Raw genomic sequence first — 26,606 nt, forward strand, 5'->3', positions numbered from 1 at the left:
ACTCTTCTGCAAAATGGGTCGCACTCCACATCATAAGGCTTTGAAATCTCAATTGCTTATCTTGCTGTGTGTTGGAACAGATCCAAGCTCTTTTTTGACACTTTGGCCAGTGAGGTTTGGAAGTGGGTGGCCATCAATTCAGGTGCATATCCTGTCTACCTTTTCCCATCCTTTGCCCAGGCCCATGAACCTGGCCATGTAACTTTGGAGGGTTTGTGACCTTTCCCATGAAGCCCATTCAGGGACCCGAGGTGAAGCAACCCTACTGTGGGTGTGGCCTCAGGACTTCTCCTGGGATTGTGACTGAGGGCAGAGAGCTGAGTTCCTGGGCCACATTGTGTTTCTTCTGCAGAGCTGTGCTTGGATGTCCCTCCCGTGGCCAGCATCATGGGCACCAGGAAAGGCAGCCTCATGAATCTTGCTGTTGTCTTTAGGACAAGGGTGTTCTCAAGGACGTTACCCTTACCATCACAGAGTGACGCCTTTGTGGAAGAAAGTGTCTAGGAGAGACTTCTCTCAGGTCTCGGTACTCAGGAGCTTCTGCAGATCGAGTTTATCACCGTGTGCACTGCGGTCCTGAGCGCTGAGCGGCTGGGATGCTCAGAGCTCGATTTCAGGGCCTCCCTAGCAAGTAGGCAGGACCCTGGGCAGGGCAGCAGGTGGTCAGTCTCCCCTCAGCTTGGGTATTTTGCAGCCCTTCCTCCCCTGTGCTTTCTCTTTGCCCCAATTCCCTTGGCTTTTTGTGTAACACTTTTTTTTGGGGGGGGGGGGCGGGGAATTGTTCTTACACACACCTCTCTCTCCTGTAGAATGAGGTGTGACAGAAATATGTGAATTCATTTTTAAATCTATTTTAGGGAAGTTGTGAGCATTAAGAACTGAATTGCTTTGAGACTGTCATGAAGCATCACCACCAGCAAGTGGAGCTGGGGTGGTGGTGGGACGGGAAGCAGGGGCTCTGCTCTGGACCAGCGATTTTCAACCTTTTCCATCCCGCGGCACACACACTGGTTACTGAAAGTCTGCAGCACACCCGAAAATATATATTTTGTGCCAATCTGACAAAAAAAAAATCGGTGTAATTTTGATTCATTCACACTAGATGGCTGTTATGTTGGCTATTGCTATTTTTTCATTCGACAATCTACAGGAAAAGAGGTCAGTGCCCCTGACTAAATAGTCAGGTATTGCATGTTTTAAAGATTCTTGTGGCACTCTGGTGTGCTGTGGCACACTCCTTGAAAATCACTGCTCTAGACCAATCATCCGGCCACACACAACAACCTCCTGACCCACAGCTCCCAAATACTCATTGGCACCTGCTTATCCTATCTAATAAAAGAGAAACATGGTAATTAGCGTACGACCGCTACCCTTCCCATTGGCTAATCAGGGCGATATGCAAATTAACTGCCAGCCAAGATGGCGGCCGGCAGCCAGGCAGCTGGAAGCAAACATGAGGCTTGCTTGCTTCAGTGACGGAGGACTCCAACGTTCCCTGCCTGCCGCTGCCGGCCTCTGAGCTGCAACTCTAAGCAACTATGTTACAAATATAGAAGCTAAACAAAAACCTGCTTTAGTCGCCGGGCTTCAGCCAGCAGTATCGCAACATTGTTTCAAATACAGAAGGTAAACAAAGGCCAGAAACCTGCTTTTAACAGCGGAGGCCTAAGAGCTGGAGCCAAGCCTTAGAGCTAAAGCTGGCCCAGAATAAAAAAGAAAAAGAAAAAAAGGAGCGGTTGGGAGCTTCAGTCACCCACCAGCCTGCAAACAGCCATCATCCCCTCACCCAGACTGGCCAGGCACCCCAGTGGGGACCCCCACCCTGAAGGGTGTGTGACCAGCTGCAAACAGCCATCATCCCCTCACCCAGGCTGGCCAGGCACCCCAGTGGGGACCCCCACCCTGATCCAGGACACCCTTCAGGGCAAACCAGCCGGCCCCGACCCGTGCACCAGGCCTCTATCCTATATAGTAAAAGGGTAATATGCCTCCCAGCACCGAGATCAGTGAAGCCGCGAGGCCTCCCGGCACCGGGATCAGCATGACAGGGGGCAACCTCTGTGTGTGACAACCTCCCTATCGGCCCTGCTCTGTTCGTGATAGGGGAAGGTGCCCCAACCCCCTGATCAGCCCTGCTCTGTGCCTGATAGGGGGGAGCTCCCCAACCCCCTGATCGCCCTGCGGCTCTGTGTGTGACAGGCTGCGGTGCCCCAACTCCCTGATCGCCCTGCTCTGTGTGTGACAGGGTGCGGCGCCCCAACCCCCTGATCGGCCCTGCTCTGTGTGTGACAGGATGCGGTGCCCCAACCCTCCCCCCTCCCCCATGGGCCCTGCTCTGTGTGTGACGGGGTAGAGCCATAACCTCCCCATCGGCCCTGCCCTGAGTGTGACAGTGGCGGCGCCCCAACCCCCTGATCGGCCCTGCTCTGTGGGTGATAGAGGGCGATGCCCCAACCGCCCCCCACGGGCCCTGCTCTGTGTGTGACGGGGTAGAGCCATAACCTCCCTATCGGCCCTGCCCTGAGTGTGACAGGGTGCGGCGCCCCAACCCCCAGATCCGCCCTGCTCTGTGTGTGACAGGGGGTGGTGCCCCAACTCCCCTATCGGCCCTACTCTGTGAGTGACAGGGGGGAGCTCCCCAACCCCCTGATGGGCCCTGCTCTGTGAGTGACAGGGGGCAGCGCCCCAACCCCCTGATTGGCCCTGCTCTGTGCATGACAGGGGGTGGCGCCGCACAACCTGCCCATCGACCCTGCCTTGAGTGTGACAGGGGGCGGTGCCCCAATCCCCCAATCGGCCCTACCCTGAGCGTGACTGAGGGTGGCATCGCAACCTCCCGATCCGCCCTGCTCTTTGCATGACAGGGGCAGCGCCCCAACTCCCCAATCGGCCCTGCTCTGAGCCCGACCAGGGGCTGCACCTAGGGATTGGGCCTGCCCTCTGCCACCCGGGAGCAGGCCTAAGCCAGCAGGTCGTTATCTCCCGAGGGGTCCCAGACTGCGAGAGGGCACAGGCCAGGCTGAAGCACCCCCACTTCCCCCCCCGCCCCCGAGTGCACAAATTTTTGTGCACCGGGCCTCTAGTTTTTTAAATAAATGAAAGTTCATTGAACACATGTTGAAATTTGTGCAACCTCCCTTGAGATGTTGCTGGCTTGACTTAAGTCAAGAGCTGGGAGGAACTGGAATGCTGGCTGAAACCCTCATGTTATCGATCAACCAGCAGAGACTTGTTAAGGCTGCAGCAGCCCCGGGGACCTGGGCAATGGGAGGGCCCCACTTCTGGGAAGGCTGGGTGGGAAGGAGGGTGGAGGACTGTAGATAGGAGATAGGCTACATCCCCTCTGGCTCAGTGGGGCCCGATCCAGGCTTCTGGTGTGAATGGACCGGGGAGCACAGGGATCTCCGGAGGAGTCTCCTCAGCACATGTAATCACAGACCCCCTGGGACCACTTGCACTTTCAACAAGGCAGAGGAAACTTTATACCTGGACCAAGTGACCATGCCCCCTGCCCCGCCCCTCAGGAGTTTCTAACACCTTCGCTGCGTGCTCTGACACCTTCCCTCCGTGGTGTAGACATGCCTCCTCTGCTTCATGCCACTGTGCAGCTGAGGGTCCCCAGTCACAGCCGTGGCCTCAGCTCACTCTCACTGTGTGATGCCAGCAGAGCCAGGGCATCACACTCCCTTTCAGAAGGGAAGGGGGCTCTCAGGGAGGGCAGTGACTCGCCCCAGTAAAAGGTAGTCCGGAGCCCACCCCCAGGGCCCTCTGCACAATGGCCAGCCTGCCCTTGGCCGTGGTGCTGCTGTCCCCCGGAGCTGGGCTGGGGCTGGGCCGCTGGGAAGCGGGCTCACTCCTCGCGCTGTTTCCCTGGCAGTGGAACCTGGTGTGTAAGGAAGACTGGAAGACGCCGCTCACCACCTCCCTGTTCTTCGTGGGCGTGCTCCTTGGCTCCTTCTTTTCCGGACAGCTGTCAGACAGGTAAGGAGGCTCGGGGGAAAGGTGGGATGGGGCCCTGGTCAGTCCCTGTTTGTCTTGGGATTGAACTGAATGCAAGGTGTTTCCACCCAGAGAAAGGAGGCCCCTCAGGCCAACAAGTCCGTGACAGGAGCAGCCATGGTGCCTCCTGTTCTTCCTATACCCAGCCCCTTCCCGGGACCCACTGGGAAGTGGATCCTCATGTTACCAAACTCTTCAAAAAAGGTGCGCTGCTGCCCGGCCGGTGCGGCTCAGTGGTTGAGCGTCAACCTATGAACCAGGAGGCCATGGTTCCATTCCCAGTCAGGGCACATGCCTGGGTTGTGGGTTCAATCCCCAGTGGAGGACATGCAGGAGGCAGCTAATCAATGATTCTCTCTCATCATTGATGTTGCTATCTCCCTCTCCCTCTCCCTTCCTCTCAGAAATCAATAAAAAGTTATATTATTTTTAAAAAGGTACACTGCCATCACCACTCCTCCCACCCCGTCCCTAACTCTTGGATGACATGATCTATCCGCAAACAGCCGTCAGCCAGAGTCAGGGCCAGACAGTGAGCAACTGCTTGCTAATGTGCACCACCTCTGCTGTGGACCGGGCCCTGACCAGGCACGGGGGCCACAGAGCTGATCTCCAGCTCACAGTCATGAGGAGCAGGCATCACGGCTCCAGGGGAAATGCCCACTGACCCCCGAATGGTCTGTGGGGATAGAGCAGGAAGGCGGGAATGCTAAATGGCAGTGTTGGGAAGATGCCCAGAGAGGGGGCTGCGCCTCCCCTGCAAAGCCGAATGGGACCCCAAGCTCAACAGCCTGAGACCTGAGTTTGGAAAATGGGGTGGGAGACTGTTCTGCTAACATCTGTGATCCGTTTCTCCCATCGGTGACTATCAAAATGTGAAATTAAGATTTAAGCCAACTACAGGGTCGCTAATGAACATTCCTGGAAGCTACACTTCCCACAGAGCAGTGGTTCACAGTTTTGGTTGCACATTATACTCACTCAGAAAAACTGTTTAAATCCCAATGTCCAAACTGCATCCCAGACATAAGAATCTCGGAAGGCGGGTACAGGCTCCAGCATTTTTTGAAGGCGATTCCAAGTGCAGCCAAGGTTGAAGACCGCTGCCATAGAGGGAGTCTTGGTTCTGGACACATAGAAGTCCCGTGTTGCTGATAGGAGATGTGCCTGCTGTCTGTGCTGTTACCTACCTTCTAGAAATGTGGTGTCAGCTTCTACCTGTGGCTCATTCTCAAGTGATTTCCACGTGGTCCTTGCATAAGTTGCTCTGTGCTTTTGAAATGTGGTGGTTCCACAGGAGGCCTAGACTCTCACAAGGTAACTCTTGGGCAGGTGGATGCCTGAGACCTCACCAAGGAGGCACCTGAGAGGATGTGGATGACAGAGAGAAAAGCCTGTCCTAACCCCCTCCCCCCAGAATGAAGTCTACAGCAGTGCCTGATGCGGTGCTTCCCACACGCCCGAGTTGCAGTGCCTCCGTGACCTGCCCGGGCCATGTTTTGTGCTGTGCTATCCTCTGCAGGTTTGGCAGGAAGAGCATCCTCTTTGCAACCATGGCTGTGCAGACTGCCTTCAGCTTCCTGCAGATTTTCTCCACCAACTGGGAGATGTTCACCGTGTTATTCGTCATTGTCGGCATGGGCCAGATCTCCAACTACGTGGTCGCCTTCATTCTAGGTAGGAATGGCTTCTTACCTTTGGGGCTTCTCCTGCCAGCCCTCTGGGAGGCCCGGGAAGAGGGGGCATGGAAAAGGGCACAGGGGGTGCTCTCACCCAGCACAGAAGGAAGCACCTCAGCCTATGAGCTGTGCTTCCAAAATGGGATCAGCTTGGGATGTGGGGGTGGGGGGCCTGTAGCCACAGGCTCTTTGATCAGACATGGGCAAGGCAGGCACTCACAGGGAGCCAGCTCTGTGCCGGGTCCTGAAATGTGGTGGCGACTAAGAGTTCAGGCTGGTGGGAACCAGCTACATAATAACTGAGACACATTTCAGGAGCACAGGGCTTGAGAGAGGCATAAAGTGGGGGGCCTTGGGGGAGGGATTTCTGTGATCTGAGCTGTGAAAGCTTGAGACTTCTGCCTGGGACAGGGCAAAAGAGTGTTCCTGGTAGCTGTGCATAGCCCATGGAGGGACTTAGGAGAGTTGGTGTGGCCAGTACACAGGTGGGAGAGGCACATATCAGACCGGAGTTCAGTGCCAGCCCGCCACCGTTGAGCAGATTGGCTCTCGCCCTAGAGCATACTGGTATCAGCTGTGCGCAGGACCAGCCTGGTTGCTGATAGTAGTCCTGTCTCCGAGCAGCTGCCTTGCTTTTGGAATATGAGGCTGCAAGCTGAAGGCCATGAGAAGGTCCCTAGGGCCCTCACCAGCTTTTCCTGGGAGGAAGTGAGGTGAGCTCCACGCAGGTTGATCAGGGACTCCACAGGCATGAGGGTCCCTAACATGCTCTCTAAGCCCACCTACCCTCTGGGACAATAGACACCAAATGCCACATCTAGTGTGATAATATATCACTGTGGGCTCGCTGCTATCCCAGTTTATCCCTGTTGTCACAGTGTAATTATTAGCAGTGCACCTTTAATGAAAGGTGCACGATGCTTTTTATCTCAAAAGTCGATCTGCTAAGATGATTCTAATCCCTTTTGAGTGTGGATGACTCATTGGATTTGGAGGTGCTGTGTTTTCTTAGTTGAGGATATGTACACCCTTTGTCGGGTTGCCAAGATGGAATCATTCAAATTCCACTCCTTTAATCATTTGTGAAGAGCCCTTGCCATGGGCCCAGCCTCGGTGTCTACAGAGGGGAGGAGGGGAGGGCATGTTGAAGCCACATGGACCTGGTAGATAGCACCCTCTTTACCGGCTCCAGCAGGAAGGGGTCTCTGTCTTCCCTGTAGGGGGAAAGAGAGGAGCAAGTGTTTTTTTTGTTGTTGTTTTTGTTTTTTAAGAAAGTCATTTGTATAAGGGACACAGACCTTCAGGACAATGATGCTGGAAACCAGAGATTGGAGGAATTTGGGGGCCGAAATTGTCTGATGGGCCCCAAGGACACAGGGTTTTGGGGCACAGCAAAGTCTATCCTTCTCATTGTCTAAATTCCCCAGAATCTGTCTTCCTTGTGGTGGCCTTCCCAGTATCTGAGAAGCCCAATGTATGGCTCTGCTTGGGCCAGAGACTAAACAGGCTTCCTCAAAACAGAGAGCTCTGCCAGCGGCCAGCACACCCTGGCAGGAGGACACAAAGGACCATCGGAAGTAGAAGGCAGAGCATTGTGGTGAAGCCAGGGAGGCCCTGTTATTGGGATTGGGAGCCAGGTGGGGTTTGTGCCAGGCACGGCCTCCCTCAGGTTCTGCTGAGTGTCCAGCAGTGAGATCCGCCTTTCCAGTGGCACCGGGTGCTTCCGGGGGCCACGCAGCCTTCCCTGTATGACCAGATGAGGCCGGGGCAGCCCACCCTACGTGTCCTACAAGGAAGCCCGCCCAGCCGGCCGTGACCCTACAACCTACTCCCCTCCCTGCTGCCCATGCTGAGACGAGGGAGAGGGCCAGGGGGAAGGAAGATCAGTCAGAGCCTAGATGTCCCAGCCAGGATCAGCAGGCAGGACGCTGGGTGCAGTATCAGCCTGGGCCCAGGGCTGTGGTAGGGTGCTCGTGAGCCTCCCTGGCTGTCATTTTACTCAGCTGTGCTCTGTGGGAAGCTGCTGACTTTGTGTCCTTGTACGAGACGCTTTGTGTTGGGTTCTCAGATCTGAACCTTCTTAAGAGAGTCACTGAAAACCAACCTGACTCTGGAACCTGCGGGCTCCCTCATCAGCACTTGGGGTGTGGTGAGGTGACAGGACCAGTCAGTACAGGGCACCACTGTGGCTGGCTTACCCACAGCACAGCAGCTCCCCCTGGTGTTTCAGGGCTAACATGGTGAGTTTCTGGTTTTGACTAAAATAAAGCAGAGCTTGGAGTCTGGGCTCACCAGTTCTGTCTAGGCCTTCACTTTGCCCTCTGGCTCTAGAGAAGAGTTGGCAAGACTCTCGATGATGATCTCCAGTTTTAAGAGTCTTCACAGTAACATTAATTCAAGGAGCTGAATTACTCTCATTCTCTAAGTGGTACAAAAATGGATCTCCTTGCTCTGCTTTTTAAGAAGCCTGCCAGAGTCATTGCGAGAAGAGCAGTGCTACCCAAGGGAACATAAAGGGGCTACCCCTGGAGAGGAGGAATGGGGCTGGTTTAGGAGGAAATGACCACTCAGGACAAAGGACACTGACCCTCCCCACACTCCAGCTGCTATTACATCCTACTACTGTTTCCCAGAAATAACGCCTTCAACCAGTCCACAGCCTTGTGGGTAAAATGCCAGCGGCATCCCTCATAACTAGCTGCTTAAATTTATTTCACACACTTAACTGCCTCCTGTCTGGAATGATCCATTAATTTTAATATTTTCCCAGTACTCTTAACATCAACCTCCTATTCAGTACTTGTTCCAATATGTTGAACTATTTAAAGCTCTGATAGTTCCTTTGATAAGTATGCAACTGATTGCATCTTCCTTTATTATTTTGGCTACCAGAAAGCTCAGGAAAAATTGAAATTTAACTATACCAATTATGCAGCCTTTATCAGTCACATATTTTTAAATGTCTTTAAATTGAGATATAATTTGTATACCATAATACTCTTTTACAGCTTATCACTCAGTGGTTATTGGTATACTTCCAATGTTGTACAACTATCAACTCTATTTAACTCCAGAATGCTTCATCAACCCCGAAACACACCCTGTACCCATTAGCAGCCACTCCCCACTCCCCTCTTTCCCCAGCACCTACAACCACTAATGTACTTTCTGTCTATATCGATTTGTCTATTCTGGACATTTCTGAGAAATGGATTCATATAATATGTGGCCTTTGTGATGAAGTCCTTCACTTAACATTTTCAGGGTTGGTCCATGTTGTAGCATGAATCAATATTCCATTGTAAGAACATGCCACATATTGTTCATCCATTCATGAGTGGATGGACATCTGGGTTGTTTCCACTTTTGGGCTGTTATGAATAACTATAGGCCCAGTGCACAAAATTCGTGCACGGGTAGGGTCCCTAGGAGCTGCCAGCTGCCAGCTGGGGCCTCCCTCCCCATGGTTGGCTGGCTGGCCCCACCCCCTGGTCGAACTCCCAGTCAAACTCCAGGTTGAACTCCCGGTAGAGGAGACAATTTGCATATTAGGCTTTTATTATATAGGATGTGCTATGAACATTCAAGTACGATATTTTTGTGGATATGTTTTCAGTACTCTAGAGTATGTACCTAGGAGTGGAATTGCTGGGTCTTATGGTAATGTATGTTTAACCATTTAAGGAACTGACAGACTGTTTTTCCAAAGTGATCAGTTGCAAATTTTTATACTTTACTCTTGGATATAACTTTTAACCTTTATTTATATTTTATTTTAATGCTATCATCATTTTATTACATTGAAAATCTTCAAGGGATGAAATGGGGTAGAAATACGTTTAAAAAGATGCAGAAATTTGCTGACACCCCTTGTTTGAACTGCACTATGTGAGAGAAGAAGCAAGGACTCACTCCTGTTTTCAAAGAGTTCACATCTGGTTGGCAGAGGCTGAGAATACAGTTATTACTAAGGACATGGGTCATCATGGGTGAGGCAGGAGGGGGGGTGCAGGTAACTTTTATGGGTATACGCAGAGATAGGAAAGGTTACTTGTAACTAGAATGATCTGTGAAGGTTCCTCGAGGGGAGATAGGAGGCCCGGAGCAGGAGAATATTTGTTAATTTGAAGGGACTTCTGAGTATTTTCTGGGGAGCAAAGAGAGGTTTTGCTGCCTTCCATTGGGTCTCTTGGTCAAAGGCACTGTACTTCCCATCATTCCTCTAACACCTAGCACATTTCAACTGTTTGACCAGAATAAAGGAATTATTTTATTTTATTTTTTTATATATTTTATTGATTTTTTACAGAGAGGAAGAGAGAGAGATAGAGAGAAACATCGATGAGAGAGAAACATCGATCAGCTGCCTCCTGCACATCTACTGGGGATGTGCCCGCAACCCAGGTACATGCCCTTGACCGGAATCGAACCTGGGACCTTTCAGTCTGCAGGCCGACGCTCTATCCACTGAGCCAAACCGGTTTCGGCCAGAATAAAGGAATTATGTTCTTGAGCACCTACCATATACCAGGCACTCTATAAGTCACTTTACATACGTTATATCAGTTTCCATAGTAATTAACTTCATAAAGTAGGACTGTGAGTCACATGAATAACAAATGAGCATCAAGGAGCCCAGGAACTCCTGGGTCCTACCTCATATCCTGGTGACTGCACCATGGTCTTGTTTCTTGGCCTCGGGTCAGCGGCAGGCCTCTGTTGGTCATTCATGGAGGGGCAGGTCTTGCCTCCACAGGGAATGGATTCAGTAGTGCCTGACTGGATCCGTGATTGACTACCACAGAAAGGCCCGATCAGTGTGGAAGTGAGGCTGGCCCTCTCTGAGTCCCTCCTTCTTGGAGAGAGTGCTCAGATAGTTGGTGGTGGCAATCAGTGGGCAAACATTCTGGTCGAAATGCCACGTTAGCTTAGATGTCAGAGTTTTACTCCTGAGAGGCACTCAGAGGCCCTACCAGACCAAGACTAACTGGTCTCCAGCTGGTTCAAAGACCAGCCCAGGCAAATAAAATGCAAATCCTCCCTTCTGAAAGGAGATATGGCCTCACCCACGTGTGTCTCCTCCAGAATCTCAGTTGAAGGTCTGCTCGATAGGGCCTAGGCTCTGTCCCCAGATTATTTTTTCTAGACGTTACCCATAGGTCAAACAGACCAGACTTGCCCGGTCAGTGTTGCTCAGTGGTTGAGTGTTGACCTATGAGCCAGGAGGTCACAGTTCAATTCCTGGTCAGGGCACATGCCCAAGTTGTGGGCTTGATCCCCAGCAGGGGGCATGCAGGAGGCAGCCAATCAGTGATTCTGTCTCTTGATTGATGTTTCTATCCCTCTCTCCCTCTTACTTCCTCTCTCTGAAATCAATAAAAATATATATTTTAAAACCAGACCAGACTTAAATCCTGGCTGCCCCATTTATTACATATGTGTGAAGTTAGGCGATGTATTCCAACTCTTTAAGTCTCAGCAGATTACATTATAAGATAGAAGTAATATCCTTCTATAATTATTGTGAAGATTCAAAAAGATAATATAGGTTAACACTCAATCTGGAACCTGACACAAAGTGCCTACTCAAAAAAAAAGCTAGCTATGAAGATGATGATGATGGTGATGATGGTGATGGTTTAGGAAGGTGATTATCTAAAAGACAGAGAGCAGAAAGTTGTGCTAACAAGCAACTGTTCAGGTTCATGCCATCCACATTGCTCCATGCACAGAAAGGCAAAGAGGTAGATTTACGAAGCATCTGTCCCCCATGGTTACTCAGCAAAGTCAGAACAACTCTGTTCTGGCCTGGGACCCAAACTTAGAGAGGGAGATGATCCAGGAATCTAGTGGTATAACTTCTCTCTCTGATCAGGGGCATGGAACTATGAGGGAGCTCCCTTGGCCTCATGAGTCTACAAGATTTCTCACATGGTCCTGTGCACTTTCTGTTCTCCGCAATCAAATCCTCTGCCACTTCACTTCTGAATCTCTGCTCAGGAATAAAACACCCCCCCATTCATTTCTATGTCATCGTAATCACAGGCAAAGTGTTTAGAAACCATGGCATGGGCAGTCTTCCTATGGAGTGGTAGGAAGGTCATTAATGCAGTAAGAAAAGATCTGGAAATAACATTCATGATCCTCAAAATGGTCAGGCCCGATCCTTGGAAATGAATTTAGAGGCTGAGAAATGCCTGGGTGGTTGGGTCTCTTGTCCACAGTCTCTAGGATGAGAGAGGCACGCAGTACTGGCCATGTCTATCAGTCTGGTTTTAGAAATGGCTGTTTCAGAGGGAGCCCCAGAGGCGTATGGCTCAGTCAGGCTGAGTAAGGAAGAAGTGGGGCAGGGGCTGGGACAGGAAGGCATGGGAAATCAGTAATTTTACTACTTCTCTGTAATTAGCCCCTTATTCCTTAGTCTGTGATTAGGGCATTTAAACATGGTTGAGAAAACCTGTCTTGAACGCCAAACCTGAATGATGTTTGAATGGTCTATTTTGTATTTCCCGGGCTACTTCTGTGTAGTGGTGGAAAGACCTCAAACAGAAGGTGGAGCGCTTGCCATTGGCCAGATCTCCGCCCCTGGGGACCACGAGTGGACTCTGTGCAGAGGGCCTGAGCTTCGGGACAACAGAGGGAGCTTGATTTGGGATTCTGAAGGGTGGGCGGCGTCTCTGGGAGAACTGGTGCCAAGCCAGCCATTGTGGCTCTGAGCAGAGCAGGACCCAGCAGCCACCTGCATGTCCTTTCCCAAAACAGGGCCCAACACCAAGCAGTCTTGGGCCTTTGTGCTGTTCTGGGAAAGCTCATTGGAGTTTCCTGCGTGTGGCCAGCTCCAGGGCCGCTGTCTGCCGGGCCAGCAGAACTGCGCCTGCTCTCTTTCCTGGTCTAAATGGCCTGTGTCTGCCTGGGGCTGATCCCTGGGCACAATGTGGCTGCCGGGGAAGGAGCCCCTGGCGCCGGGGCCTGTTCTGTGCACATTCCGGAGCCAGCTGGATCCCATGCGTCACTTCTCAGGGCTCACGGGAGGCTAAGAGTGTCCGAGCACCACTCAGTGACCGAGCTCTCCAGCGCCTGTGTCTGTGCGGTGGAGAACAGTGGGAAAGGCTCAAGGCACGGTGCCCCCGCAAAGCGCCTCAAAAGAGCCCCCACTGTCTCCTGGACCACCTCTTGCTCCTCACCGTGGGGCTCTGGGTTTGGAAATGTGGCATTCCCAGAAGAGGTTACCTCTCGGGGCTGGGCTTGCTATTTCTAAGACATGAAATGATCTTTATATAAAAAAAATAATGTATGGCTCTTTTAAAATAAAAACTTAGCTTTCTATAAGGTGATAAGTCTTGAGTCACTTCCCACCTTCCTCCACCCTGACCACTCCTGCCTGGGCTATGAAACAAACGCCTTTTCCCTTCTGTAAGTGACTACAGTTTGAACTCTAACTGCCAGGTAATGATGTATAAAGCAAATATTAAAGTGAGTTAAAATGCTAATATTCCTCCCTTGTTTTGAACAGGAACAGAAATTCTTGGCAAGTCAGTTCGTATTATATTCTCTACGTTAGGAGTGTGCACATTTTTTGCAGTCGGCTACATGCTGCTGCCACTGTTTGCTCACTTCATCAGAGACTGGCGGATGCTGCTGCTGGCGCTGACCGTGCCGGGGCTGCTGTGCGTCCCGCTATGGTGGTGAGTGTGGCTCAGCCCCAGACAGCCCCCTGCTGCTGGCCAGCACAGCCTGGAGCCGAGAGCCGGGTGCTGACCCTGCTGTGATCTCACTGGAGCTGGCTGAGGCTGGGCCTCAAAGCCCAGAGACTGGCTGGGTGGGTCTGTGTGCTGGGGTTTAATTCTCCTCTGTCCCACGAAGCACCTTCTCAGGAAATCCAGCCTTTGCCCCTCCCCAGTCTTGTCTGCTGTTGGTGGTGGTTTTCATTTGTGGAGATGGTCTCGTTGGGTTTTGTTGTTTAGAACTCCACTGCCCCTCCCACCCCAGGTGTTTTGACACTTTTCTCTAGGAACTCTCTTGCTCCCTATGGACTCAACTAATGTCGTTTCTGTCCTCCAGCATCTAAGGAGTGCCTGTTTATCTGCTTTATCTAGAAAGGCGAGAGAATTACTTCCCTTTAGTGAGTTGTCAGAGAAATGACCTCTTCTCTCCTCCCTCAACCCGCCAACCCCATTTTGACATGAGTATGGGAATCACACAATCACAAAATCACTAGCCCTAGGTTTTCCCTCTATAGTTCCATGGGAGATTTCAGGTGAGAGAGCAGATCAAGAAAAAGGGAATCTGGTCCCAGCCACACCCTCTTTTTGGGGATTCCCCATTTCTTTGGTTTTTCACATTTAAGCAAGAGGAAAAGGGATTTCTTCCATCGCTGGGTCTCTCTCTCTCTCTCTCTCTTTCTCCCTCTCTCTCTCTCAATTCTTTTTTGTTTGGTTTCAGGACATTGAAATCAAATCTCCCAGCAGTGCCCTGGTCAGTGTAGTTCAGTGGTTAGAACGCTGGCCCATGCACCAAAGGGTTTCAGGTTCGGTTCCCAGTCAAGGGCAGGTACCTAGGTTGCAGGTTGGATCCCCGGGTTCAGTTGAGGAGTGTGCAGGAGGCAACTGATGTGTGTCTCTCACATCAGTGTCTCTCCCTCTCCCCCTCTCTCCCTTCTACTCTCTAAAAATCAATGGGAAAATATCCTCAGATGAAGATTAACAACAGCAACAATAAATATCCCAGCAGTGACTGTTTTTATCGAACTGTTTGAGCCCTACCTACTTGCACACAGTGAATGCTCCTTTGATCACTTTTTGGAACTCACAATTTAGACTAGCCCTCCTGGTTGCCCTGTCCTGTGGACACGCTGCCTGGAGAGGTGCCTGTAAGTCCGTTATCTTGCTGCAAGTGTTGTGCAGCCATAGAGGCTGATAGGTAGCACATACTGGCCTTGTTGAACCAGATGGCTCAGGTTGGACCCACTCCAAGCTACTGTCTCATGACTTCTAAAACTCTATGGTTTACCAGTGTAAATTTTTGGCATGGGTGTGCATGGGGGGAGAGAGCACCTTTCCCCCCTTATTTCCCTGGAATGTGAGAGACATTGTGTGAAAGGTGAGCTACTATTCTGATTTGGAGGTTTCCTCTGGAACCCAGTCTGATGATTAGGAAGCTTATGGTGAATAAGGGCAGGCCATCATCTGCACAGCTCTGCCTCCGAGGAAAGCAAGGGCCATTTTCCGGAAGAGGAGTCACCATCATCATCATCATCACCGTCACACCCTCTACCCACAACTCCTTGCTAACTGAATCTAGTGTAACTGCTTTTGGTGACCCAGTGCTCTCTGAAGACACAAGACAAGATTATTCATAGGTTATTTTCTGCCTCTTCAGATGAATGATTTTAATAATTTATGTTCCCTGGCTCTCATCCTTTTGGCATAAGAGACCAGTACTTTTAAAATATGTTATAATCAAACTTATAACTATATACGTCTCTCAGAGGGGGGGGGAGAGAGAGAGAGAGAGAGAGAGAAAGAGAGAGAAAGAGAGAGAGAGAGAGAGAGAGAGAGAGAGAGAAATTGAAGGGTTCTGATTAAGAGATTAGTAGGGATTTTAATTTGTGGGACTTGGATCTTGCCCTCAGAACCAAATAGCAAGCACAGCAAGGAATAACTCTGATAGGTCAGCCCCTTGAGTTTCCAGCTGAGAAGGCCCATCCCATGAGGAGCGGCCTCACTCTTGCCCTAAGGAGAGTCCTATCTTCTGCTGCCCACTGGCTGGTCCGGGAGTGCTCCTGGCTATGGGCACACTGTTCAGGGCCAGCACTGCCCCACACAGACGCCGTCCAGGGCCAGCACTAACAAGCTGCATGCTGGTCCTGCAAGGTTAAAACAATAGTCTTACCATTTTCCTACAAAAACAAAATCACTTTGTTCTGAACATCTTGTCCTTACGATGCTGGAGCAATGGGCTGGGATGGTGTGGGGATGCTTCGGGCTGCCGGGCTCTCTGCCACCCGTCAGTGAGTGACACAGACTCTCCAGCAACCCCCGCCCCTGTTCATTGTGAATTAAAACTACAGAGAGACTATCGTGTACAACCTCGCGTGGTGCTCCACTGACTTTATAAGTGATCAGCTAGACTTGATTCTTCATACACCAACACCCATGGCAGCTCAGTAGTAGGGATTGCAGTCAGCCTGAGTACGTGGCTGGAAGTGGGAGGGGAACAGAGTCATTGCAGGTGGCTTGGGGATTTTTTATGCCCCAAGTTTCCTTTAAAAGGCTTGCCCACAAGTTTAAATGAAGTATGTGATAGAGGGTGGGGAGGGAGCCCATAGATGCAATGTGGGGAAAGCTTTGCAATATCCAGCTGCCTACACATTAGGAGCCTGAGGCCAATGATGGCCCTCAGGGCCTGTAGTAAGAAAGATGGGATATTTTTAGAACAACCTGGTTGGGGAAAGATACTGCTCAGAAGCCAAAGTGCCCTGATGTACACTGTGGCTGTGTAGTAAGACCCCTCATTCTGCACTAAGACAGTAGTCACTCGCCACATGCTGCTTTTAAAATTAAAATTGATTAAAAGTAAATGAAATTAAAATTCATTTCCTCAGTCACACTAGCTCAAGAGCTGCATGTGGTTAGTGCCTACTGTACTGGACAGCCCAGCTCTAATTACCGAAGGTCAGTGACCTGACATCATCATGGTTGCAACGGGGACCACGTAAGGGCATCTTCTGAAAAATGCAAACTGGGTTCAGTTTTCAGCCATTGTGCTGGGTGGCTGGGACAGGGAGCTGGGGTTGGCTATTCGATCAGTTGTCTTTTCCTCTGAGGTCATTCCTCTTGAGGCTTTGGAGGGGCCCATTTAAGTATAGGAGGCCTCTGTATCTGCTACACGTAATTTACTTTCTACTATAACTAAGTACTGATGAATAGGTAAGGAAAACAAGAGCCGGCAGAAGAATGGCTAAGAGATCCTAAGAAATAAAAACTGGGAAGGAATGTTAAAATATAAATAAATATGTGCATGATAAAAATAAATAGAAAAAGAAAAAATAGAAAAATTAGGAAAGAAGTCAACTGTGTTTGACCATCAATTAAAATGTAGGAAGATTGTATAATTTTTAAAATTAACTTTCTAGACATTAAAAAAAAAGACAACATTGGCTGTCTCCCCAAATCTGGTTTGGGGGCTCGCTGACCCGGGGCTCTGTTGAAGGTGAGGAGGACAGCCCACAGGAGGCGTCAGGGCACCCACCTTCTCCGCTGAGGACAGGAAGTGCGCGAGGAGCACAGGTGGCCGTCTTAACACACAGACTTGAGCGCAGCACCAGCTGGGGCTCCCGGGAGTCTCCTCAGCACGGACACACTGAGCGACACTGGGCTGTGTTCCCTTGAAGAGCCACACTTGGCTATTACGTTTTTGATGGCCGTCTCCAGCTACCCTGGCTTAAACCCCTGCACAGTTAACGTTATACCTTGCACTGCTCCTGGCTTCAAATACCACTGATGATCAGTCTTGTGATTTGCTCAGAACTTTGAAATGTGAAAGCGCTTTTATTTATTCCTATAACCAATGGAAATATTATGAGGCCTCAGCTTTAAAAAACAAACAAACTAGAATTTTACAAAATAAAAATTATTTGGGGAACAACTTATGGTTAATAGTGTCAAACCCTGCCTTTGTGAAAAAGTGTAAACCATTAAAAATGAATTCTAGGTTTATTCCTGAATCTCCGCGGTGGCTGATATCCCAGAGAAGATTTAGAGAGGCTGAAGAGATCATCCAAAAAGCTGCAAAAATGAACAATGTAGCGGTCCCGGCGGTGATTTTTGATCCTGTGGAGGTAAGCATTTGCAGATGTTTTCTCTTGAGGTCAGTCACGCATTCTTGATCTTAATGGAATTTAATTTAATTCAATGTATTTTGAGTGCCCACCAGGTACCAGGCTCTGTCCAAGGCCTTAGAGACACAACGATGATTAAATTCTGAGATAAAACCCACTATAAAGAGCTGTGTATGAATTAAATGCAATAATATATGTAAACTGCTTAGCATAAACAAGTGTTAACTAAACATTAGTTCCCTTCCTTTTTGCAAGTTCATCTCCAACTTTTTATTGGTATTGCTCCATACCATTGATGCAGCTACATACTGGTGAATATATATTATATATATACTAGAGGCCCGGTGCACGAAATTCATGCATTGAGCGGAGGGGGTCCCTGAGCCCAGCCTGCACCCTCTCACAATCTGGGACCCCTCGGGGGATGTCCAACTGCCAGTTTAGCCCCGATCCCACAGCGGGATCGGGCCTAAACCGGCAGTCGGACATCCGTCTCGCAATCCGGGACCACTGGCTCCTAACCGCTTGCCTTTCTTCCTGCCGTGAGGCACATTGGACCTGAACTGGTTGGGCCCATGGAGGGAAAGGGAGCTTGTGCTTTCCCAAGGCCCAGTCACCTCCCCTGCTCACCTCCCAGGTAGAATCTTCTTTAGGAGGATCTGCAGAGCCCTGCACCAGCAAATGCAGCCTGCTCGGGATGGTGATGGCAAATCTGCCAGATGCTCATTCTAGCCATATGCCTGTTTCTCAGGAGAGGAAACCGAGGTACAGAGAAGTTAAGTAATTTTCCCAGGATCCACAGCTAGAAGTCTCACTCGGTCTCTCCAGTGCAAAAGTGCATGCACTTACCTGGGCTTTTTTACCTGATATGAGGAGCAGTGGTGTTAACTTGGACAGGAAAGAATGAAAAGTAGTATCATTTGGAAAGCAATCTCAAGCTTCTCGGATTTCCTTGCTGAAGCATCTCCAACTTGCTTGGTGCCTGGTCCAAAGGCATTTTGGTGGCTTCACACAGGCCAAGCAAAAGCACTGGATATAAGAATGTTCTTATCCTGAAGTTTCCGAATGTGGCTGCCTATCACAATCACTCAAGGGACCTTAAAATTCAGATTCCCAGGCATCTGCCCCCCCCCCCCCCCCCGCAAGAAAGAGTGTGTAATTAAGCAGGTTCAGGTGGGATCCAGCAATCTGCACTTTCACAAGGGCCCTGTGGAAGCACCAAATGCCAGCATAGGCCTGACTCACAGGCCCACCTGTGCATAGCGCTACTCCCAGAGCCCTCCAGCTTCCCTTCAGCGATGCAGGGGCTTTGCTTTGTGGTCGTCACAGAGCAGCGTGCTCCAAGTAGTGTAGAAGAAACAAGGTAATATGCCTGTGAGCTGCATGAGGAGGCATCTGAGTATTCCTGAGAGAAGGATGCTAATACCTGGGGAACACCAGCTACAAAGGCGGCTGGCACCCTCACTTCTTTTATTATTGAACCTCCTTTCTCAGCCTCGCTGTACACACACCATAAAGTCCTTGCACTTTATCCCACAAAGATTCTCCACCCCAGAGCCGTGTAACTTTTTAGTTTGAATGCTAATAAGCTTGGTTATCTAGATTCCTAACTCATGGCAAATTAACATCAGTAAATTAAAAGTAAAGGAGGGCTCAGAGGGAAGGTGGGGATGGGTGGGTGGGAAGAGATTAACCAAAGAACGTATATGCATCGCCCATGGACACAGACAATAGTGTGGTGAAGGCCTGGGGTAAGGGGCAGGGGCAGGCTAGAAGGGGTCAATGGGGGGAAGGAGGGGACATATGTAATCTTTCAACAATAAAGTTGTTGTTTTTTAAGTAAAGGAGGGGAGCCCATTGATAGCAGTAAGAAATTACCACTCACCACTGACAGCTGGCATCTTCTCAATGGCTCAGTAATAATGTTAACAGTTAAAATATATTGGGCATTTACATAGTTCAGGTATATGTTAAGCTATATTTAATCTTCTCAACTCTCTCTATATATATTGTGGGAATATATATATGTATGTATATATATATATATATATTCCCTCCAAAATGTATACACACTTAACAGCTGATAGCTCAATTGATATTTCTTTTCAGATTTAACCCATTGGAATTAATTGTTCAAAGTGTGTATACAGTTTTTGGGGGGCATCCTATTTTACAGAGAAGTAAATGGGGGCTGAGAGAGGATAAATAGTAACTTTTCCAAGGTCCCACAGTTAACTCAAATCTGTTCAAGTCTGTTCTGACTCAGAGACCTCAACAAGAAAAGTATAAAAAGCAGACAGGGACCTCAAGGCATATAGCCCTACCAATGCAAGGATCACAACTCAGTGTGATTCAGGTGCCCATAGTGATTGGCATGAGGCAAGGAATGGCTATGCCAGCAGTCAGGCTTTCTGTAAGAGACAGTGGAGCCAATGTTATATATGTTAAAGGCTTCTGTCTTAAATTAGCCACAAATATTTGTGTTAGAATAAAGCGTCATATATGTACATGCTCTTATTCCCCGAGAATTCCTGATTTCTAAGCATATTCAAGGTAAAGTGCATAAGTTTTTCCCATGCTGTCATGGCCAAAGATACTTCCTCACTAGCTCTTAATCTCATGGTTATTTGCATTATTTTAGCTACAGGAGCTAAGACCCCTGAAGCAGGAGAAAGTTTTTATTCTGGACCTGTTCAGGACAAGAAATATTGCCACAATAACCATTATGTTTATACTGCTATGGTAAGTAATAAGTGATCTGGAAGTGTGATATACAGCACATAAGTATACGACTAATTTTCTTTAATTCAGGAGAACATCAGGACAAGGCCTGGGTCTTCATGAGACAAAATAAAAATTATCTATATATATAAAAGGCTAATATGCTAAGTGTCTGACTGTCCAACCGGTCACAATGACATGCACTGACCACCAGGGGGCCGATGCTCAATGCAGGAGCTGCCATGATGCACACTGGCCATTTACAGAGAAACAGCACCACAGACCTGGAGCCCACAAAGCAATACTTAGCTTCTCCCAAGTGGGACACAGGCCCCGCCACCACCCCAGAGCGACAGCCCACCAAATCGCAGCAAACCCCATGGCGCAAAATGCAGCCCACAGCCCAGCCTGGAAACAGTGGCTGTGGGCCCTGGGTAATGACGTCGCGTAGCAATGCCCGGCTTCCTCTCCCTAGCAACTAGCCTCCTTGCAGTTTCTTCAGCCCAGGAACATGACTTGCTTTATAGCCAGGTACAAACATTTTACACTTTAACAACATGTCTGTGAAGCATTTTCCTGTGCCTTATCTCATTTGATCCTCACAGAAGTCCTGGAGTAGGTAGATAGGAGACTTGGTGGAATCCTATTTTCTTTTCATTAGCCAGAAAACAGAGATTTAGAAAGCTTAGAAACTTGACCAAACTGAAAAGAAGTAAAAAATGGTGGAGCTTGAAAATGACTTCAGGTTTTCTCACTGCGCAAAATATAGTCAAACACTGCTATAGTTAAATATTTTATCTTTTGTTCTCCCTGCATGATCTACAATAATAATCTGCTTCGTGTTGATATTTACTGCTGTGTTGCTGACACCTGAAAGAGAAGTTGGGGTGCTTCACTGGGCTGGAAAAGTTTAAATCAAAAAGGAGGTCTAATTAAGCAAGTTTATTCTATACCTATAAAAGGCTAAGTTGACTCGCCTGTGCAGCGATACATATAAAGCTCTCACTGGCACCAATCGCACGTGTGTGTTTCGATCTGTTGTTGATCGTGAATTTCATTGACACTTCTATTATAGAGAAAGGGCGAATGGCGATATTAAAATATTTCTTCTAATTAATTTCCTTTCAATGTGCACGAATTCGTGCACTGGGCCACTAGTAAAATTTTAAGTTATTTGGAGATGCCTCAATTCAATTCATGGAACTGGATACTGAAAAAATAAGTCACAGGGAACAATAAAGTCTGCTGCACTGTGGCCCACAGGGAAAGGGTCCCTCCATTGGGATTAAGGCTAATGATGTCCTTGGTGCCTGAAGCCAAGATTCTAATTCAGCTCCTACTTCCTGAAGCTATACTGGCAATTGAACAGGGAGATTAGAATAACCTGAACCCCTACTGCCTAGATTGGAGTTTGTTTTTGTTTTTAAATAATCCTCACTGGAGTATATGTTTATTGATTTTAGAGAGGGGGGATGGAGTGGTGTGGAGAGAAACTTATGGGCCCTGACTGGGGATCGAATCTGCAACCTAAGTACACGCCCTGACTGGGTATTGAACCCAAAACCTTTTGGTGTACAGGACAATGTGCCAATCAACTGAGCCACCTGGCAAGGGCCCAGATTAAGGTTTTTGACAAGCTTTTTATACCTGCCAATTGCAAACTACCAAGTGATTTTTTAAAAATTCTTTTATATATATTTTTTTTTAATTGACTTCAAAGAGGAAGGGAGGGAGCGAGAGAGACAGAAACATTAATAATGAGAGAGAATCATTGATTGGCTGCTTCCTGCACGCCCCACAGTGGGGATCAAGCCCACAACCCTGGGCATGTGCCCTAACAGGGAATCAAACTGTGATCTCCTGGTTCATAGGTCGATGTTCAACCACTGAGCCACACCGGCAGGCTACCGAGAGATTTTAAGGCATCGAAATAATGAATTGACTTTGTAGACTAGTTTTAATAATAGATCTGCCAAGAAATGAGGAAGAAGGAAAAAAAACCATACCTATCCCATGATGGCAACAGAAAGAAGGATGATTGTCATAACTAGTAGGTTCAGACTGCAGCTAGTCTATTTTTAGGGCCATCCCGTTTTGCAGTTCAAGGAAACCGACGACAGAGCTTATGACTGAATTCAGCAAATGTGTCCAGGCACCTGGCTTTCCTCCCTCACTGTAGGCCTCCCTAGTTCACACCTGTCAGCATAGGCACTGGTTTTTATCTAAGCTGCTCTTATTACCAAATGTGAAAATCAGTAGGATTCCTAGAGCAATCAAGTTTAATTTTTGTTGTATTTTGGAATAGCCCTTGTGCTACCTAACCTATCTTCAACAGTGTCCTGAAAAGATTCTTCAGATATCCTTTGCTTTCATTCATGTGAATAATAAGCAAACTTCTGCACAGGGCAGTGATTTTTCCACAGAGAAGGTTTTCCGTGGATGTTAACTGTAATGACGGGATATATGGTGTGCACTTTGTAATACTTGGAAGCATTATGGGTCTCCATTCTGTCCCCTAAAGTGAATTTTACTAAACCTTTTGGAATTTACTACAAGTAGATCCCACAGTATTACCTATGTTTCTCCTTTTCCTTCTTGTTTTTTGGTAAGAATGAAGTCTGGATTTTATGTTCACTGACATGACTGACATACATTCTTTCTTCAAATAATAGCTCTAAGGGAATGAAGATGTACAAACTGTTCAGGAAATATTGAAATATAAAATTAACTAGACCAGGGTAGGTGTTTTGTGTACTGGTATATCTAGACGTATGCTGTCCAATAGAACTTTTTGCAGTGATGAAAATGGTTTTATCTGTGTTGTCCACTATAGTAGCCACTAGCCACATGTGGCTATTAAGCAATTGAAGGGTGGCTAGTGCGATGGAGGAACTGATTCTTTGATTTTTTTTTTCTTTTAAATTTTTTTATTGTTGTTGTTAATCCTTACCCGAAGATATTCCTCCATTGATTTTTAGAGAGAATGGAGAGACACAGAGAGAGAAGCATTGATGTGAGAGAGACACATCAATAGATTACCTCCTGCATGCACCCTGACCGAGGCTAGGTATCTAGCCTGCAACCGAGGTATGTGCCCTTGACCGGAATCGAACCTGAGACCCTTCAGTCTGTGGTCCGATGCTCTATCCACTGAACCAAACCGGTCAGGGCTGATTTTATTTAATTTTAATGTATTTACTTTTAAATAGCCATATGTAGTTAGTGGCTACATATAGGAAAACAGAATCTAGACAATTTCTTGACCATTATGAAAGTTTAGAGTGATTCATACCATCCTTTTATCACTTGTTGTGTCTGTTGTCTTTTAGGATGCTAACCTCAGTCGGTTACTTCGCTCTGTCTCTCAACTCTCCTAATTTACATGGAGATGCCTACCTGAACTGTTTCCTCTCTGCCCTGATTGAAGTTCCAGCTTACATTACAGCCTGGCTGCTCCTGCGAACCCTGCCCAGGCGGTATATCATAGCTGGGGTGCTGTTCTTCGGAGGAGGCGTGCTTCTCTTAATTCAACTGGTACCTGCAGGTAAGAAGTTAACCAATAGTAACAGCTTAACAGAAAAGACCTACACCTTGATTTGGGCTAATTATTGGTCACTGCTCCCTGTTTATGTATCCTTCCCATCATATACCATTCATAAGTCAATTAGACAAATGATAGTTAATTATGTAATTTCCCATGTTCAAAAAAACACCCCTCAAACAGATGAGTCAGCTTGGAGAGTCGGAAATCATTACCTGAAAAGGAAAAACAACACTCCCAGTCATCCCTGTCATAGAAACCTTCACCTAAACCCTCAAACCTCTTTCTTGAAGACACAATCCTGATTCCCAATTTTTTGGTACTTTCTAATCTTTACTTGAGGTGTGTACTCAAGTGTAACAGTTAGTAGTTCATGCTAGTTCCAGTATAAATTCAGCGATTTTTAGGGTCTGTAACATTTTAGATAGAGAGCACACAGAACAACATAAACTGATAAACAAAAACAGATCCAGAGATATAGAAGCATCGAACAGACCGTCAAACCTCAGAGGGTAGGCGGGGGAGGGTGGAAGCGGGGAGGGTGAAAGATCAACCAAAGGACTTGTATGCATGCACATAAGCATAACCAGTGGACACAGACAGTGGGAGGGTGAGCGCATGTGCTGGGGGGGTGGGAGTGGCCGGGGAGAGGTCAATGGAGGAAAAGGATACATATGTAATACAATAAAAATGTTCAATTAAAAATAAAGAGCACACAAAGGGACATGTGCTTCCTTTCCCCTTATGTCTAACATTCTCATACTATTAAATTGTTAAGGCAATAGATTATTGATACCTAGTATTATACATAGAAATATGTATTTCTTGCCCAGATGGCATGACTCAGTGGTTGAGCGTCGAACTATAAACCAGGAGGTCACTGTTCGATTCCTGGTCAGGGTACATGCCCAGGTTGCAGGCTCAATCCCCCAGTAGGGGGCGTGCAGGAGGCAGCCAATCAATGATTCTCTCTCATCATTGATGTTTCTTTCTCTCTCTCCCTCTCCCTTCCTCTCTGAAAGCAATAAAAAAATATATTTTTAAAAAGGAATATGTATTTCTTAATAATGCTAAACAGGATAGAAAGCATTGGTTCTTCTCATTGAAGATTAAACTTAACTATATTAACATGCTAATGACTTACCATGAAAGTGCTGTAACAAGTAAAAGTGGACAAAGGTCACTGAATGTGTAAATGATCCAGTGGTCAGCAAACTGCAGCTCGCGAGCCACATGTGGCTCTTTGGCCCCTTGAGTGTGGCTCTTCCACATAATACCACGTGCGGGCGCACACGTACAGTGCGGTTGAAACTTCGTGGCCCATGCGCAGAAGTCGGTATTTTGTGGAAGAGCCATACTCAAGGGGCCAAAGAGCTGCATGTGGCTCATGAGCCACAGTTTGCCGACCACTGATCTATACTAATAGTAGAGCCAGCACAAGGCAACCCCTCACTCTCCATCTTTGTCCATGTCAATTATTTGAATAGAAAGTGTTATTTGGGGAATATCTCTACAATGTGAAAAACATGCTCCTTCAAGCAAAGAGAACCATAAAAGCAACTGAGTTGAGAACATATCACTTCTAAAGCACCTCTGTTTACACTAGGTCTCTTTTCCAGATTACAACTTCGTGTCCATTGGCCTGGTGATGTTAGGGAAGTTCGGGGTCACCTCTGCCTTCTCTATGCTGTACGTCTTCACTGCGGAGCTCTACCCCACCATGGTCAGAAACATGGCTGTGGGGATCACCTCCATGGCCTCCCGAGTGGGCAGCATCATCGCTCCCTACTTCGTGTACCTTGGTGAGACATAGCTTATTGATCTGTTCTTTTTTTAAATATAAAAGTAATATATTTTCATTGCATAGAGAGTACTGAAAAAAGTACAAGTTTATCTCTTTTTTCTCAGTCCCCTAAATCACACCCCTATAAGTAATTAATATTAACAGTTTGGTGAGTAGCCCTTCAGATATTCTGTATATATATATATAGCTTTACAATTTTTTTAACTTAACATCGTATCAGACTATCTTTATTGGTACACACAGTTCTTTTACCTTCTTTTTCGTTAGTACCTAGTCTTCCAATGTACACATATACACAATTTGTTTAACTAGGTTTAACAGATGGACATTTAAGCCATGTCCAGGTTTTTGTTATTACTGCAATGAACATTTCCCTATGTCCTACACCCTCTATTGTTTGATTGTGTATATTTGGATTCGTGGATTGCTGGAGCAATTTAAAAATTTTACAGATATTGCCAAATTGACATCTAAATATTGTACCCATTTACAATCCAACTATCAATACATGCCTATTTCTCTGCATCCTCACCAGCAATGGAATTATCCAATTGTTTAATCATTGATAATCTGTTAGGTGAAAAGTGGATATCATTGTTGCTTTCATTTCTTTAATTATAGTGAGGTTGAGCATTTTTTGTATATTTACTAGGGGCCCAGTGCACGAATTTCGTGTGTGTGGGGGGGAGTGTCCCTCAGCCCAGCCTGCCCCCTCTCACATACTGGGAGCCCTCAGGCGTTGACCCCCATCACCCTCCAATCGCAGGATCGGCCCCTTGCCCAGGCCTGACGCCTCTGGCCTAGGCATCTGGCCCGGACAGCGGGGACCTGCAGTGGCAGCGGGGGGTGCCGCGATCGCGCGGGCTCCGCCCCTGCCCCTGCAGGACGCCTCTGGCTGAGGCGCCTGGCCCGGGCAGCGGGGACCCACAGCTGCAGCGGCCCCACGATCATGGGCTTCGCTTTAGGCCCAGGCAAGGGACCCCTAGCTCCTGGGACTGCCAGCTTCGACCATGCCCAGCT

General features: G+C 48.0%; 1 protein-coding gene across 6 annotated transcripts in view; it reads left to right on the forward strand.

Annotated features, from left to right (window-relative positions):
• The window catches only part of LOC132235624 (solute carrier family 22 member 4), a 43,117-nt gene that overhangs the window by 13,247 nt on the left and 3,264 nt on the right, over window positions 1-26,606 (forward strand). For 3 of the 6 annotated variants that reach the window (XM_059698334.1, XM_059698335.1, XM_059698337.1), the window contains exons 2-8: window positions 3,881-3,984; window positions 5,525-5,679; window positions 13,195-13,366; window positions 17,394-17,520; window positions 20,162-20,262; window positions 23,571-23,785; window positions 25,402-25,584. In XM_059698334.1, the coding sequence (XP_059554317.1) occupies window positions 3,881-3,984; window positions 5,525-5,679; window positions 13,195-13,366; window positions 17,394-17,520; window positions 20,162-20,262; window positions 23,571-23,785; window positions 25,402-25,584 (1,057 nt within the window). Of the gene's footprint in view, window positions 1-3,880; window positions 3,985-5,524; window positions 5,680-13,194; window positions 13,367-17,393; window positions 17,521-20,161; window positions 20,263-23,570; window positions 23,786-25,388; window positions 25,585-26,606 lie in introns of all 6 variants that reach the window. The other 3 variants (XR_009453063.1, XR_009453062.1, XM_059698336.1) reach the window with 2 other exon arrangements.

Source organism: Myotis daubentonii, chromosome 5, assembly GCF_963259705.1.
Source record: "Myotis daubentonii chromosome 5, mMyoDau2.1, whole genome shotgun sequence".
NCBI lineage: Eukaryota > Metazoa > Chordata > Mammalia > Chiroptera > Vespertilionidae > Myotis > Myotis daubentonii.